Genomic DNA, 16,987 nt, shown 5'->3' on the forward strand with positions numbered 1-16,987 from the left:
GTGTCCATGACGGACACAGGACAGGATAATGTCAGGGTGGCTGTGGACCTTAGCTCAAAGGAAATGCTGTGGAATGAACTTAAAGATCTATTCACACCAGGCCTCCTAAAATGCATCTGAGCTGTAATGGTTCTATAAAGAAGAATTTCAAAATTTTGCCAGAACTTTGTGCAGGTCTAATCTGTAGTGACACAAAGCACTCGGTTAAGGTGATGGGGGTTCACTGACTTTTTCCACCAGCACTGTGAATGTTTAATGGTTGTGTTAAATAAAACATCAACAATTTAAATCATAAGTGTGTTGTTGGCTGAAGAACTTGTTTATACTGATTTGGATGATAACCTACTAGTGCAGAAGAAACGGGTCATTCCAAAGGGCTCACATATATTTTTTTCTCCCAGGTGTATTTATTTATAGGACAACATAGCACTCAAATTACAGGAGTTAACAATATTGTTGTATGTCTTTGATTATATTGTGTAATGTCTGTTTTTTGTATAATATGAATCTATGTTGACATTTTTTTTAAAACAGAATTTCTTGTACATTGTTGAAATTTGAGGCTACAAATTCCACACTACAAAAATAGAAACTCCTCATGTGAAGTTTTAATTTAAAATATCAAATAAAGTTTTATCAAAATAAGGACCAGCAAATGACATGCTTTAATTAATTTATTAATTTATTTTTAATTAAGAGTATTCCAGACATTGCCACTCTGCCTTGGTACACCACGCTGATTCCTCTGGTTGTGGTACTGGGAGTCACTGCCATCAAAGACTTGGTGGACGATCTAGTAAGACGTCTTATACACACTCACACACACTAATCTGTCGGGAAGGAAATTTTTGAATTTTTTTTTTTTTTTTTTTGATGCATTTTTAGACGGTTAGTTTGACTGTTGCGCTGACCTTTTTGGAATCTGGCCAGTACTGGATTTTTGCAGCCAATACATTTGTTGACATTTTAAAGTTAGAATATCTTTTAAAAATAAAACAGTCACATCAATAGGCATCAAATGCTGTTCAGTGTGTTTATTTTGGCATTCTACATTACACTGTGTGGTTCTCTGTTCTTCCAGGCACGGCACAGGATGGATAAGGAAATCAACAATCGGAAGTGTGAGGTTCTTCTAAATGGAAGGTCAGAACAAATTTTCAGTTTGCTTTGCTATTTAAATAAGATAATGTCCACTTTCAAGTGACCACTAAATGTCTACGATACATTTTATTAGAAATTTGCCAGTGTTTGATGACAATATAAAAGCATATGTCCTCACTTCTTCAGGTTTCAAGAGTCAAAGTGGATGGACATCCAAGTTGGAGATGTAGTTCGTCTGAAGAAAAACGACTTTATCCCAGTATGATGGTTTTAGTAGTTTTTTTTTTTCTGTATCACTTGCTAATGCTTGGACATTGTTCACACAGGTTGTTGAAATTAACTTGTACCACCATTTGATTTAATCCAACAGTTCAGAACTACGGGTTTTCTTGGGCATTTAATGCTAATAATATACTGCTTATTTAGGTATCGCTCACGTCTATCTAGGTAGCAGTACTGTTGCTAACATGATCGTTGAATAGTTTCATTGTCATTAACGACTGAATATGGAGTATCCATATTGGTTAAAACATCAGGGTTAATTATTAATATTCCACATGTACTGACAAGTAAACAAAAAAAGCACATTTTGCATATTTTTGTGCATCAAAAATGATTTTAAATAATTTAACTGCAGAAATTTCTGTGAAGAGCTAGCAATATTTAATGTAAAATGAGTTGACAGAGAGAAGTAGCCAGCAAGGTAAAGTGACTCAGATAAGCTGATGTATCAAGTTGGTTTTCATACAAATGCAATAGGATGGTTTAAAGTTTCTTTTTTAGACAAGAGACAATGTGTAAGCATAGATAATAATAAATCAGAAGTCCTTGCAATCACAAAGGCTGTAGCACAAGATTCTGTTTAATAATATTAAATTGTTAAATAATGGACATAACCTGCAGTAAAATATATTTGCAAATGGCACAATTTTGTATAGATCAGCTCTATCAGTAAATCAAACTATTCCAGAACTTAAAATAAATACAAATATAATGATTAAGCTTTATCTACATTACATAGATAACATTTTATTGTATGTATGTTGTAACTGATATGAAAATTTATAGTTTGTTGTTGTTATGTGGCTTTCCTTCATGTTGCCATTTTGGCCAGCTCTCAAGAAACTTCCTGGTTAAGTAAGGTTAAATAAATACAAAGAAATAAATAATTGTGCATTTGACTGGAGCCTGCACCTGAACTTTGAAGCACCCCACAAGTTATATTATTAAATTAATAATATAAATATAATGTAAGGTAATGCTTTAACAAAAATGGCAGTTTAGTTATGAGATCAGCAGGTTTTCAGAAAGGAGTTGTAATTACTGAGCATGTAGATATTGAGTAGATGTGCAACAACAGCAACATGCTAAAAGCAGGACAGGACACCAAAAGCAGTCGCTTGTCAGATTTGAGTGTCAAACCTATTACAACGCTTGATGAATTTTACTGTATAAAATGCTCACTATATGGTTTTTATTTTCTTCAGGCTGACATCTTTCTGTTATCAACCTCCAACCCTAACAGCCTGTGTTACGTAGAAACAGCCGAACTTGATGGGCAAGTATCTTTTAAGCTTATTTTCGAGTTTCCTTTCTACTCCTTAGTTGCACACTGAGTAATGGACTACATTTTATACAGAGTTACTGGAGCAGCTTTTTTTTTACTCAAGGAAGTTTGTATTTGTATTTGTTTTGTCCTTTTTTTTTTTTTTTAAAAGCATTTGTCAAAACAGAAACTCACACATGTGACCAGTGTGACTGTATATTCTGTGAGGAACGCCTTGAAAGCAAACAGGCTTGTAAAGCTCTCTGATGGAGCCACATTACAATGAATGATGACTAAACTGAAACATGGACATAAAAAACACCTTTGTTTTCTCAAAGATTTGAGGCATGCAGCTCACAGAAATTATTTTATTTATTTTAAAATACATTGGTGTGTGATATATATAAATGTGTATATTTATTTATTAGATATTTATTTATACACACACTTTAAAATATATTTCATTTATAAACCTGTCTAGAAAGGAAACCTTATCTGATCATGTTATACAAATATTATGGAGAAATGTTACTCATTTAAAAAAAAAAAAAAAAAAAAAAAAATCTTTTTCCCAAAACTGTTTCAAGTCTTAGAAACTTGAATCCAACTCTGATTAACTGATTCTTCTATCCTTAGGCTTCTAGTTTCAATCCTTCATATATGTTTTATTTTTTATTCTTGCAGAGAAACCAATTTGAAGTTTAGGATGGGACTTAGAGTGACAGACGAAAAACTGCAGGAGGAACGTCAGTTGGCTGAGTTTGATGGTAAATACAATATGCAGATTTTCACATCTAAATAGTGGTTTATTTTATTCACAGTGAGTGAAATTTGCTGCATTTAGAGGTTTATTAACCAAAAAGTAAATGAGGAATATACAATTTTTTTAAAAAAATCTACAGCAATGTGAAAAATAAATACTATGAAGTGCCAATGATTAAATATTAATCACACACTCATTCTGATAACTGCAGTAGTCTCAGATAAGAATAAAGATTAGGGTTGTTTGTATACATCATACAGTATGTGTTATGCAAGATGTTCTGTTTGTATTCTCTCTGATGTTTCATATGTAAATTTATTTTCAGCAAAGTTCTGGTAGCTTTCTGTTTTTAACGCAAATTAAAATATATTAGTTTTACCCAGAGAATAGTCAGAAGAGGTCAGAGGGTGTGTAAGGATTCCTTTGCATCTTGATGTTATCTAAACACTATCCACAGCAAAATGTCCCTACAACTAATGACATACTTCCAAACCACTTTATTAAGCCCTCCTTCATGTCCTCTCATCTCCCATGTAGCTCTGATCGAGTGTGAGGAGCCAAACAACCGTCTGGACAAGTTCGCTGGGACAATGCTGTGGCAGGGGCAGCGCTACCCTCTGAACTTGGACAACATGCTGCTCCGAGGCTGCAAAATCAGAAACACCGATGTGTGTCATGGGCTGGTCATTTTTGCAGGTACAAATGATGATGCATCAAAACTTTGACACAAGATGATATGAGATTATGCTCTAGGGAAAATCCAGTCATCACATTTTAGGGTGAAGGAAACTGGTACTAATAGGGCTTACTGAAGAGGTGGATATAGTTTGTCTTCAGATAAAATAGCTTTTGAAGTTATTTTGATGATTTGCTTTTTCTTTTATTGCATACAGATCAAATACTAAATGTAAAAGTGGTATATGTTTTTGTATTTTTTGTTTAAGGGGCTGACTCCAAAATCATGAGGAATGGTGGAAAGACACGGTTCAAGCGAACAAAAATTGATGAGCTGATGAACTACATGGTTTACACAGTGAGTTTATGTCTAGACAAACGAGCCATCACTGTCAGTTTTCAGTTTTGTGTTCTTAAACCCATTTTTATCACATGAGCTTTGTTTAAATTTATTTTTATTTTTTTTAGATGTGTGTTTTATGATCTTTTCTCCTGTCAGAATTACCGGTTACATAAATTACATATTATTAATGGTCACCCAGCATATGACTATATTTCCGCTGTCCATGTAGATATTTGTGCTGTTGCTGCTGGTGTCGGCAGGTCTGGCCATCGGTCATGCCTTCTGGTATGACGACATTGGCTCTAAGGCCTGGTATCTTTATGACAACAAAAACCAAAGCTCCTCCTACAGAGGCTTCCTCAGCTTCTGGGGATACATCATTGTCCTCAACACCATGGTGCCCATTTCACTATATGTCAGGTCAGTTCCATCCCTTGTGTAATGATAATTATTTGTTTCTATCTAATTGATGACCTCATCTTTGTATTTTTGTTTTATTTTCTCAAATTCCTTGTTAATTAAACATATAAAGTGAAATCTTCATTTAAAATACATTAGGCCAAAAATATCTGCTGTTCTCTGAGAATAACATTTTAGAGAAGTCATCCACATGATTTAGTTTTGTTTTTGGAGTTTTGCAAACACAATGTCTGTAAGGATAGTAGTGCACCTTTTAAATCTTTAATAAAAATGTCAAAGTAAAATTCCTGCTTTGTAGCTTCATCTAACCAACACAAAGCAGAGATGACACACTCATCGGCTGACCATAATAGGTTGTTGGAACAGTCAGCAGGCTTGCTATCTGGTTTACCAAAATAACAAATTAGTTTAAATTAGTAACTCCATAGTCTCTTTTCCCTTCAGCTTCAGTCTAATAAGTAAAATCATTTTCACATACTGTATAGAGCAGCCGTGCCTCCAAGAAAGAAATCAAAACTTGTCCGTCTGTCCTCTGTGTGCAGTGTGGAGGTGATTCGTCTGGGCCAAAGTAAGTTCATCAACTGGGACCTGCAGATGTATTACCCTGAGAAAGACACTCCTGCTAAGGTACTTCTTCGCATGTGTGTTTACTTTCTTTGGTTCCTTCTCAGTCGGGGGTTTTTGATCCTGTGCACTGGTCAGTGACACATCATAGTGGTCTTTCCCTGGTGGGGGAAAAAACAAACAAGCCCATTAGAACAGCAAATGAACCATAAGTACTTTCACTGCTGCACCTAGCCTACGTTAACAATTGAATTTGTGTTTATGCCTGCAGCAGATTGCAGGGATGTATTTTCATTATATCAGTTCTTTCCCCTGTGCAGGCACGAACCACCACCCTGAATGAGCAGCTTGGTCAGATCCAATACATTTTCTCCGACAAGACGGGAACTTTGACACAGAACATCATGGAGTTCAAGAAGTGCACCATTGCTGGACACAGCTACGGTACTGATCTGCTTCACTTCACTCTGCTATACATTACATCAGTCTGCTACAGGTGTTTCATAATATGGTTTCACTTTTTAATGGGTTTGTCAGAAGAAAAAAGGTGTTAACAGAGTTAAATCAGACAAACTGAGACTAAAACTAACCTGAGACTAACCCTAGCAGTACTAGTGCATTTATCTATGGCAACATAAGGACATTAATCAAATGATTTAAAATGCAAAAGTAATCTGTGAGGGAAGAATGGGAGTATATATGTAGAAGAGCAATAAAATAAAAGTAATTGAAGTGTGTTGTGTAAGTAAACAAGAAAAAAATCTAAAAGCCTGATAGTGACACCTGCTGCCTTTTTATTGTAATGGCAACTGTTTTACTAATACGAACCCCTGCAGGATCTTTGCATGTAATGAACATCATACAGATTTTATACAGTTTATTAAGAAGCTAAAGCATTTGTATTTTCCCTTTGTGTACCTGCTGCCATCACTGTGCTATCAGGTGACAAATGAGCCTTTAACAATCCCTTCTGGGGAATAGATCCACTGCTGTACAAACATACTTATTAAGGATACGGTACAAAGACAGATTATATTGAAGCATAAACTTGCTTGGATTAGTCAGTCATACAGTATGCTTGATTTTATGTAAATTAGCAGAAGATCAAAACTGTGGATACAGTTCTCAGTTTTTGCTCTTTTCTCCACAGGTGTTCCGACCACTGCAGAAGGAGTATCACTGGAACGAGGAAGGGTAAAATATCAAACACTCTGACTTCAGAATGAACTCTAAAGAATGCATACAGTGACTGGCGTATGAAATGTTAGTAATAGAAAACGTTAAATTGATATTTCTTAACATATCAGTTTTTCAGATACTGACTGTAGTACTCAACAAAATATCAGCCATATTTCACAAATGGTAAATTGCCTGATTTATTTTATTTTGGGCATATATAACATTTTATTTTTCATGAAAATAATTTTATATAAGCAGACAAGTACCAAACTATGATTAAAATCTCTATTACATCCTGGCCAGGAAAGCACATAAATAACAAAGGTTAAAAAAACATAACACAGACTTAAAAAGATCAAAATTATGGAGAGACTAAAAATATACAGTATATATTATTTTTTTGTTCATCCCAGAAATTCCATACAGAGATGCACATAAATGTGGTGTACTCACTGTTATGTCTATGAATCCAGATCTTGATTTAGTTTACTGGTCTGTGCTGTAGATGTCCATAAAATCTTTACAACCACAGCAGTGAGCCACACCACTGTACTGGATGACATGTTTCTTCCTTGTGAACTTGTAACTACCTTTTTTAATGGGGGTCGCCTTTTACAATGAATCAACTGTGCTACACATGCTAATGGAGTAGTGGAAACAGTTTTAGCATTAGAAGAAATATGATAGCTAATAGAGTAAAGTTTCAAAAAATATATAAATAGCCGATGGATAGCAGATACTACAAAAATTTCTCTACAGTAGTTATCAAACTAATTTTTCTGTTTTCCAGCCGGTAGACTGGAGCTGGAACCGCTATGCTGACAGAAAGTTCCAGTTTATGGATCATTCGCTGGTTGCCTGTATCCGATCCAAGAAAGACCAAGATGTTCTTGAGTTCTTCAAACTGCTGTCACTCTGCCACACTGTTATGGTGGAGCACAATGAAGGTAATCCCAAAGCAGCGGTACTTGTCAATCAACCCCAACATACCTTAATGAGGACTTGTCTTTAAACCTATATTAAGCAGTAATTTTGATATTGTCCGTGAATCAAATGACTGTATGAATGAAGAAAATGGAACAGTATCTGCTGTCTTTATGTTCGGTCTGATGTTTTTCTCTCAGGTGATCTGGTGTACCAGGCAGCATCTCCTGATGAGGAGGCCCTGGTGACGGCAGCCAGGAACTTCGGCTATGTGTTCCTTTCCCGCACACAGGACGCCATCACCATCAGGGAGATGGATAAGGAGACAACATACGAAATGTTGGCGCTGCTTGACTTCAACTCTGACCGCAAGCGGATGTCTATCATCTGTAAGAAGAGACATATACACATGCAGTACCTCTGTAGTTGTAGTTTCAGAGTGCAGTATTTTACACACTGGGAGCAAGTAGTGGGTAAAAGATAAATTTGTCAATATTTTCATAATTTTCCTATTCTTCTACGTGCTACAGCTGCTTTTGGACTTTTAGCCTCTCAGATATTTTCCCTTCACCATACTTCTTGAAGTTGTGATAGAATCTCCTACTTTGCTTCTATGTTTAACTTGTCATCAAATTAAAAAAGCTAAGAATGAATGCATTCTCCTAACAAGTATCCTGTGTGTATCCAAAGCCTGATATATGACTCAGTGCCAGATACCACATCCTACTGCCCAGAATATTCACTAGAACATTTAATGTGGCCTACTTGATGCAGAAAATAGTTTCAGACAAATGCACTATTTCTTTCTGTTTGAATATTGTTAATTTTAAAAAGACTTTAAAGATTTCAGACATAACTTGTGACATGCAAAACCAAGATTTTGTCCCCCCACTGATCCTCTAACCCTCTATCTGTGTCTATTGTGTCTTTCAGTGAAGTTTCCTGATGGTCGGATTCGTCTATATTGTAAAGGAGCAGACACCGTCATCTATGAGCGACTCTCCCGACACAGCAAACACAAGGAATCTACACAGGCTGCTCTGGACGTGAGTACACATGGCTTTATTTTCTCTGTCTGTCTCAGGACAGTATGTACAGTAGCTGTTTTCTCTTCTTTCTGGGGAAGAAAACACAACCTGTGTTTTCTGTTGTAGCTCTTTGCCAATGAGACCTTGCGGACGTTGTGCTTGTGTTACAAAGACATCAGCACAGATGAGTATGAAGCCTGGTCTAGGAAACACAAAGAGGCCCAGTTGACCACGGCGAATCGAGATACTGCCCTTGACCGGGTGTATGAGCAAATCGAGAACAACCTCATGGTGAGTGTGGAAAACAGCTTAACTTTAGATGCAAGTGCAGAGGTTTAGTAAAAGCTGGAAAACACTTTGTAGACTAGAGATTCATTTTAGAAAAAAAAATTATTGAATTTTTCTGTTGGTGAAAAAAGCTAGAGCCAATAGTTCTTGTTTTCCAGATTTTTGAAGTCGTCTACAACTGACAACTGATAATCTGGATATATTTGATAGAACTGTGAGTTTAGATATAATGACACAGCCATATAACAGGTAGTGTCCCTTTTTTTTTTTTTTTTTTTTTTAGCTGATTGGAGCGACAGCCATCGAGGACAAATTGCAGGATGGTGTGCCAGAGACCATTGCCAAACTGGCTAAGGCTGAAATCAAGATCTGGGTCTTGACTGGAGATAAGAAAGGTATCATGCTATCAGACTACAGAAAAGAGTTGATCTACTTTAATGTGCCAACAGAGAAAACAACAAATAAGAAGATACAGGTCATGAAAAGAGAGTGGTTAAATTATAGTTTTGGATTTTCATAAATGACCCTGACTCTTTTTTTTTTTTTTTTTTTTTTTAAAGGAATAATCACAGACTGTACATAAAGATGGACAATGTGTCACCACTTCCTCTCAACCTCTGGTGCCCTCTGGTTGCTACACCACAGAATAGCCACTGATCAAAGGCCATAAAATCATCACAAATACAGCTGTTTTTTAACTTGTAAAGAACTAATTTACCAGAAGAATGACCACTTGTACATAAATCAGCATGATAATATATACCTTGATGGAAATCAGTTTAGTTTTTTACTTTTACTGTACATTTTCTGTTTGGTTCATATCCCATCTGCTAACACAGAGAGGTTACCAGATATGACTGAACTGCAACCAAACATCAGGGGGTGATTGGCTTGTTGTAGCTGGGGGATGTCACCTTGTCCATCTTTTTATACAGTCTGTGGGAATTATGCATACAACTGAAATAAACAAATTAACCAGTGTTTTTATTATTTTCCCCAGAAACGGCTGAAAACATTGGATATTCCTGTTCACTTCTGACAGACGACATGCAGATCCATTATGGAGAAGATGTCAAGTGAGTTGAGGTGCACAAATGAAGAGTGAAGCATAACCTTTTTATGTTCAGATTTTTAAGTCTGTTTTAATGGAGTACTCACATGTCCTGTGGATGTTGAAGAAGTCTTTGATTGCTGTCTTTCCTTCTGGCCATACTGACCACGAGGTAATCCATTCAATACTACAGCTAAAGTAAAGGGGAACTCTGTTTACTCTGTAGTCAGTAAAAGTGCACATAATGCACACATGAAAAAAAGGTGAATAAAGTCTTTTTTTGTCTCTAGAGGGAGTTGTAGGAAGTCTGATAAAGTGCTTTGTGTCAGAACTTGACATTGGTTTTGGTCTAAAGTTTGAAGATGAAACAAATCTGTAGTTGTGAATGTAGAAGTCAGTTTACTAGATGTGCAGAGATTTACTGTCAGATGTTTGTTTGTCAGATGTGATGATTGTTTCCTGTTAGTTTTTAGAAATGCAGCTTTTATAGTTGTGAGAGGAATATCATTATAAGGATTTATCCCTCTGCCACGGCTTGTTGAGGAAACATTGTCCAGAGAAGCACAGAAGGAAAATGTTACACTAATAAAACTATATCTTGAGTAGATACCGAGTTGCTTAGAGGAATTATATAAACTTAATACTCTGTGAAAGTTTTAGGCACTACAAATGAAGTAAAGATGGTTTCAAAGATGATATCATGAATATACATATATACATATATAACACAAATAAATGTTGTGACCGCCCTTTGTTGTGGTGGTGTGGGTCAAATGCTGCTGCTGCCTAACTTCATCAGTTCAGTAAAATCAGGACTGTTGATGTCAGATGGTCCAACTTTATTTCTGTACTTTTTTTTTTTTTTTTTTTTTTTTTTTGCCTAACTGATTTCATCAAAAAGGTAAAACACTAACATGCTGTACAGTAATACAGGAGAGAATTGTTGTTTGCTGCTCTTGGACTATATAACACAGTGTATCCACTGTGTTTTTTTCCAGATATTTTGCATAACACATTCATTGTCTGCCTCTCTTGCATGAACTTGAATTTCAGTATCATACTTTCAGCAGTGCAGGAAGAGCTCAGACTGCCATGCTGTCTTATGTAAGACTTTCTGTCATTGGTGTTTCCAGTGAGAAGTTGCGGCTTCGTCAGGCAAACAGGAGGAATGAGACTTCAAGTTTCCGTCGAGGCAGGAAGAAACCTGCAGAGCCTTTTTTCCCTCAGGAAAACAAAAACAAAAATGCTCTAATTATAACTGGAGGATGGCTGGTGAGTTCTCTTCAAGTTTAGAGACTAAATGATTCAATTTAGTTTTTAGAAATGCAGCTTTTAAGGAAAATACAGAACTTCCTTTTTCCCTTTTTTTTTTTTTTTTTTTTTTTTTTTTTTTTTTTAAACCTAAGATTCTCATTCCCCACCAGTCAACATTATACTAATGTATTAGGTTTTTCTTTTCTTTTTTTTTTTAAAAATCAGAATGAGATTCTGTATGAAAAGAAGAAAAAACGCCGTCGTTTGCGCCTTCGTCGACTGGGAAAGCGACCACCTCCAAGCAACCCTCAGGACGGACAACCACTGAATGACTGGGAAAAAGAGATGAGACAGGTATAATTGAATGTATTAAATGACCTGTCCAGGGTGTTTCCCTGCCTTCCACCCAAAGAGAGCTGGGATAGGCTCCAGCAGATCCCTGTGACCCTAAATAGAAATAAGCAGGTATAGAAAATGGATGGACAAATACTAAATTAATAAATGTGTAGTGGGCAGTGATTCTTGTGGCTTATCTAATAACAAATATGATGAAATGTTCTTTTTGCCCTCTGCAGATTGACTTTGTGGACATGGCCTGTGAGTGTGAGGCGGTGATCTGCTGTCGTGTCACACCGAAGCAGAAGGCAAACGTGGTGAGCCTGGTGAAGAAGTACAAGAAGGCTGTGACTTTGTCCATTGGAGATGGAGCCAATGATGTCAACATGATCAAGAGTAAGGACATGGATTCTGCCCACACTGAAGACAAGTGTTCATCTGCATGAGACATGTTTCACTGAAACTATTTTAATAATCTCCCTCCCAGCTGCAGACATTGGTGTCGGCATCAGCGGTCAGGAGGGGATGCAGGCTGTGATGTCCAGCGACTACGCCTTTGCTCAGTTCCGCTACCTGCAGCGCCTCTTGCTGGTGCATGGACGCTGGTCCTACATCCGGATGTGCAAGTTCCTGCGTTACTTCTTCTTCAAGAACTTTGCCTTCACTCTGGTCCACTTCTGGTACTCCTTCTTCAGTGGATTCTCTTCTCAGGTCGGCAGCTCAGAGTCAAGGGAATAACCACCCCTCACAGTCATGTCCTGAAGGAAAAATAATCCTAACTCAACATCCACTTACTTCGTTTTCCAGATATTTCGACTGCATCTCACGGTCACTGTCTGTTTTCCTTTTCCTGCAGGTTGCCTATGAAGACTGGTTCATCACTCTCTATAATCTCTGTTACAGCAGCTTGCCTGTTCTACTAGTTGGACTTCTCGATCAGGTAAAAACAAGGTTTTATAATAGGCTGAGTTGTGACCTTTTATTTTCTTTCTGGTTAACATATGTGCCCTGTGTTGTCAAAGTGTTATACATTGTAATGCAGATTTGGAAAGTTATTCCATTCTCTTCTGCTCTGTCAAAACCAAAAGTCTGTTAACTCCCACACTGCAGGACGTTAACGACAAACTGAGCCTGAAATTTCCGAAGCTCTACCTGCCCGGCCAGCAAGGCACGCTGTTCAACTACAAGAACTTCTTCAGCAGCTTGTTCCACGGCATCTTCGTTTCTCTCATCATCTTCTTCATCCCCTATGGAGCCTTCTTGCAGACCATGGGGCAGGATGGAGAGGCACCTTCTGACTACCAGTCCTTTGCCGTTGTCACAGCCTCATCACTGATTTTTACGGTCAATCTGCAGGTTAGTTACACACCACACTATGAGGCATGTGTATGCTAACATTATCATGCTTCAGATTTAAGCTTGATTCTTTTACTGTTTCAGTAATCTAAGCTCTGGGTGTAAGTAACCGCATAAAACAGAAACATCAATGTATGTTGTAAGATGTTTTTTCCACTTGTAAAGTTACCTATGAAGAAATACTAGAGGGTAACTGGATTTTAAGAGATTCAGCAAATGTGCATGTAATGAGTTTATTCTGAGAATTACCTTTTGTCTCTCCTTCACATCTTTGTCAGATCTCACTGGACACTTCCTACTGGACCTTTGTCAACTGCTTTGCGGTTTTAGGCAGCATAGCTATATACTTTGGCATCATGTTTGACATCCAGAGTGCAGGGATCCATGTCCTCTTCACCTCAGCATTTACCTTCACTGGTCAGTCCCAACCTAACGTAACAAAGTGGCTACAGAGTAATGTGTTCAAATAAGTAGAATTAAATTGCACGTTGATTTGGGCCTCTTTACTTCTGTGTTTTTAGGTGTGGCATCAAATGCTCTGCGTCAGCCCTATCTGTGGTTAACCATCATCCTGACTGTAGGCATCAGCCTGCTGCCTGTCATCTGCATCCAGTTCCTTCATACAACCATCTCTCCCTCTGAAGGAGACAAGGTGAGAGCTCTGGGAGTCACATGCCCAACTTGCTGCTGGGCCTGAATGAACGATCACTGTAATTAATCTTCAGCCTCGACCCCATTACTGAAATCTGGTTCAGATATAGGACAGCCCATAATACTTCCATACTTCACTCAGGAAATAATGACTTTCAGTGCCTATTGTAGATGTCAATTTTTTAAAAGCGTAGTTGGGCAATAATTTTGTTATTGCATTTTATCAGAAATATTAAATGAAATTGACATGGTCAGAATTAAATTATTTAAATTAAACCATTACATTAACTTTAAAATGACACAGTCATGAAATGGATATAGCTGAAATAAAAGCAACTCTGCACCTCATCTTTCCACTGAAAATAAACACCTGTTACAATAGTTTCTGTTACCTGCTTTTTTTCCCATCATGCCCCAGATTCAGAGAAACAGGAAGAAGTATGAGAAGCAGATGGAAGAGGAGGAGGAGAAGAAAAGGGTGCCAGCTTTCCAGCGTGGCCAGCGTTCCCGGCGTTCCGCGTACGCCTTCTCTCACTCCCGTGGCTACGCTGACCTTATCGCATCTGGGCGGAGCATTCGCCGGCGCCACCATGGCCGCAGCGGACCACAGGACAGCATCAGAGAGGTTCCACAGATGGAGGCTGAAAACTTGTGATTGAGGCTGAGTGGGAGATGAAGCAGAACTGTAACTGCAGTGGTCGTAAACATGCAAGGAGCACATGGTTTCTCTTATTTCTATCTGAGGAATCGCTGCTGTCAACAATCCATGGCTTGGCTGGACAGTAAAGGGCCCTTATACTTGGGGAGATTCATGTACCGTAGGAGGCGATTAAACAAAACACCTCCTAAAGTTATTCAGCTTTAAGAAATGATATAAGTGTCATGGTGTACCACTGCCATGTCAGATAGGTGTTAAGGTAAATGCACTACTTGTATGTTATTTTGCTCCACTCAATTTTAACTCCACTGTCTCTGGTTCTTTGTCCATGTACAGGGGAAAAAAAAAAAAAAAAGCTCACTGAAAAAATGGCCACCGTTACCAGCATTTGAAGTCAGGCACTGACTGTGTGACTGCCAATGATTAACTCAGGTTTTTTAAAATAAAAGCTTTATTTTAATCAGTATGTCCCTGTTCAGAACTACTGTGACCTAATTGGGGATGGGGATTAATATTCTTTTTGAGGTGAACAGTTTTAGCCTGTCTACAGAGTACTTAATTTGTTAGTCCTTTATTAAACTAAGAAAAAAATCTTAATTTCTCCGTTATGTGCAATCAGGGTGAAACTGTTTCATTTCTAAACCCAAACATTTTTCTTTACATTAAAACCAAACGTGTAATGAAATATTTTTATTAGAAATATGGATGAGGTGTGACTATGCAAGGTGGTCAGATGTTATAAAACGTGTCTTAATTTAAAAATGTGTTTTGAATAGTGATATTTTATCCACTGCTGTATAAAATTTCCTTGTGTGTCTTTTGAGGTGTTGTAATCACTTCTTTGAGCAACTTCAACTTTGTTTCAGCCTTAACATCTTTTAAATACCTCTATCAGACTAGATATCCTACTATTATATATGTCACAGTTTATTCTTTTTCTGAGGTGTTTTAAAGTAGCTGTAGGGAATCGGCAAGGATCTCTGGCTTGTGTCAGTGTCAAGAGCTCCTACTTCTAATGTGGAAAAAGTGTAAGGAAGTCCTGCGTTATGTACATTTGATTATGTCTTATGTGTGTGTGTGTTTTTAAAACCTCTCCGATGTTAAATTACACCTTCCTTAAGTTGTTTGTATCTCTCATTGATTGTTTACAAGAAACCCAAGTTTTTTAGTTTGTGTGCTAAACCTAAACTGAACATTCCTGTTCTGCCTGTTACTGTATCCTTTTAATGCTAGTGTTACTTCCTGCAGTTACTGTCTTATTACTGAATGAATGGAGGCAGTAGATCAGAACTGATGTTGATTCTACCAGCAGCAATTTGTACTCATATGATGGTATTTTATGTGGTTGTTAATAAAAGCTGAGGGCACATTTAGCAATTTGAAATGAATGATTAATGGTGTTTGTCTGGCAAATTAAGAATTCACTGGAGGTAAATGAATTTTCCGCAGATCTAATTGGAACATTTCACCAATAGGAAGAGGCTCCTGGTTCCAGGAAGTCTGCAGAGTAACTGGGACATAACAGTTCCTGCTGATTTCATCCAATTCATCATCATCAGCAGCAGCTTTCATTTAAAGACATGAGGTCCATTAAAACAAAATAAAGACACATACAGCACATGCAACACAGCAAAACACCCAACACAACAGCTTTACCCCTCATAACAGACAACTATCCCAGTATTTCCATAGATATAACTGGTGTCTTTCAATACTAAAGGCAATACTATGTTAAATACTGAAACCACTATCCTGTATAGAGCACTGTACATACTGTGTCCTTATCTAGGTTTTATGGTTCACAAAACACTGAAAAACATTTTCTGATTAGCACTAAACATATCTAGTTTCTCGTCTTGCTACGTCACATACCTTAAATAACCATGAACACCTGTACCTACAGAATCCAGGCACTGCTTCCATTCAATGTGTTTTAAACATGGTTCACAGGAGAGACGCCCAAAGTGGCTATGTCTCAAACCGTCCTGACTGCTGTGAGCCTGGACTTTAAAACACTTTGATGAGAAAGTTACACAAAGAAAACGCTGGGTCTTACTTTGGGACGTTAGCAGGGTCCTAGAACAGACACGGACAGGTCAGTTTTAAGATGTATATCTTTGATATGTCTCTACAAACATGCGACCATAACATCTGTTGGTTAAGTACACATGCAGCTCTGTGTTGCTCAGTTGAAATATGGCTCCAGGCTGCACAAAAGCGTGTGTTATTAACAGGTTAGCATGATGAGTGGGCCCTGGCCCCCCTCCGTGGTGTTTGTGGTGTGTGCTGAGAACCGACAGTTCAATTTTAATGTGTTTGACTGGATGTGTTTCTGGGATTTAGACGAAGTCCGTCTGGCTAAGTGTCAAACCGAGATTAAGAGCTTTCCAACAACCTACAGGACAATGCTGCTCGGCCCATTTGAAATGGCAGTGAAACCGTGCGTAACTGTGCGTAACCATGCTTCTTCATCGTGCGCTACAGTGATATTACGCACACAGAGAAGTACGGTTCAATTAGTTTATTTTATATATATTCATCACATTTTGTAAAATGTAACTAATTCTGACATGGCTCAGCCACTACAATCTCTAAAAGTGGATCTTGTACGGACTCACGGAGGATCTGAAGGGTCATTTCTGCCTGTGTGGTTCTGTGCGTACAGTTGGGGTCTGCTGATGCACGAGGTTGGATTTGTACCATTGGTTGATTGAAGCTAGACACATCTTTGTCTGGCTGGTCAGTCTGCACATGTGGTGGCGGGAAATGTATTTTCAGGACCTTCTCCATATATGTTGCTGAATCACTTCCTCAAATATGGTTTTCATCACAGGAGAAAAAGAGAAATAT

At 37.8% G+C, this 16,987-nt stretch overlaps 1 protein-coding gene across 2 annotated transcripts in view; it reads left to right on the plus strand.

The window, feature by feature from the left end:
• Window positions 1-15,521, plus strand: part of atp8b1 (ATPase phospholipid transporting 8B1) — a 37,221-nt gene extending 21,700 nt beyond the window's left edge. For both annotated transcript variants that reach the window (XM_026298024.1, XM_026298025.1), the window contains 26 exons: window positions 698-796; window positions 1,082-1,143; window positions 1,288-1,360; window positions 2,589-2,659; window positions 3,332-3,414; window positions 3,948-4,106; window positions 4,355-4,443; window positions 4,658-4,848; window positions 5,391-5,475; window positions 5,733-5,856; window positions 6,563-6,606; window positions 7,382-7,538; window positions 7,716-7,904; window positions 8,449-8,561; window positions 8,670-8,834; window positions 9,115-9,226; window positions 9,832-9,907; window positions 11,016-11,154; window positions 11,362-11,490; window positions 11,712-11,868; window positions 11,960-12,183; window positions 12,329-12,412; window positions 12,583-12,828; window positions 13,107-13,245; window positions 13,350-13,480; window positions 13,898-15,521. In XM_026298024.1, the coding sequence (XP_026153809.1) occupies window positions 698-796; window positions 1,082-1,143; window positions 1,288-1,360; window positions 2,589-2,659; window positions 3,332-3,414; window positions 3,948-4,106; window positions 4,355-4,443; window positions 4,658-4,848; window positions 5,391-5,475; window positions 5,733-5,856; window positions 6,563-6,606; window positions 7,382-7,538; window positions 7,716-7,904; window positions 8,449-8,561; window positions 8,670-8,834; window positions 9,115-9,226; window positions 9,832-9,907; window positions 11,016-11,154; window positions 11,362-11,490; window positions 11,712-11,868; window positions 11,960-12,183; window positions 12,329-12,412; window positions 12,583-12,828; window positions 13,107-13,245; window positions 13,350-13,480; window positions 13,898-14,134 (3,378 nt within the window). In that variant the 3' untranslated portion in view covers window positions 14,135-15,521. The remainder of the gene's footprint in view (window positions 1-697; window positions 797-1,081; window positions 1,144-1,287; window positions 1,361-2,588; window positions 2,660-3,331; window positions 3,415-3,947; window positions 4,107-4,354; window positions 4,444-4,657; window positions 4,849-5,390; window positions 5,476-5,732; window positions 5,857-6,562; window positions 6,607-7,381; window positions 7,539-7,715; window positions 7,905-8,448; window positions 8,562-8,669; window positions 8,835-9,114; window positions 9,227-9,831; window positions 9,908-11,015; window positions 11,155-11,361; window positions 11,491-11,711; window positions 11,869-11,959; window positions 12,184-12,328; window positions 12,413-12,582; window positions 12,829-13,106; window positions 13,246-13,349; window positions 13,481-13,897) is intronic.
• Window positions 15,522-16,987: the final 1,466 nt, after the last annotated feature.

Source organism: Mastacembelus armatus, chromosome 12 (assembly GCF_900324485.2).
Source record: "Mastacembelus armatus chromosome 12, fMasArm1.2, whole genome shotgun sequence".
NCBI classification, from domain to species: Eukaryota; Metazoa; Chordata; class Actinopteri; order Synbranchiformes; family Mastacembelidae; genus Mastacembelus; species Mastacembelus armatus.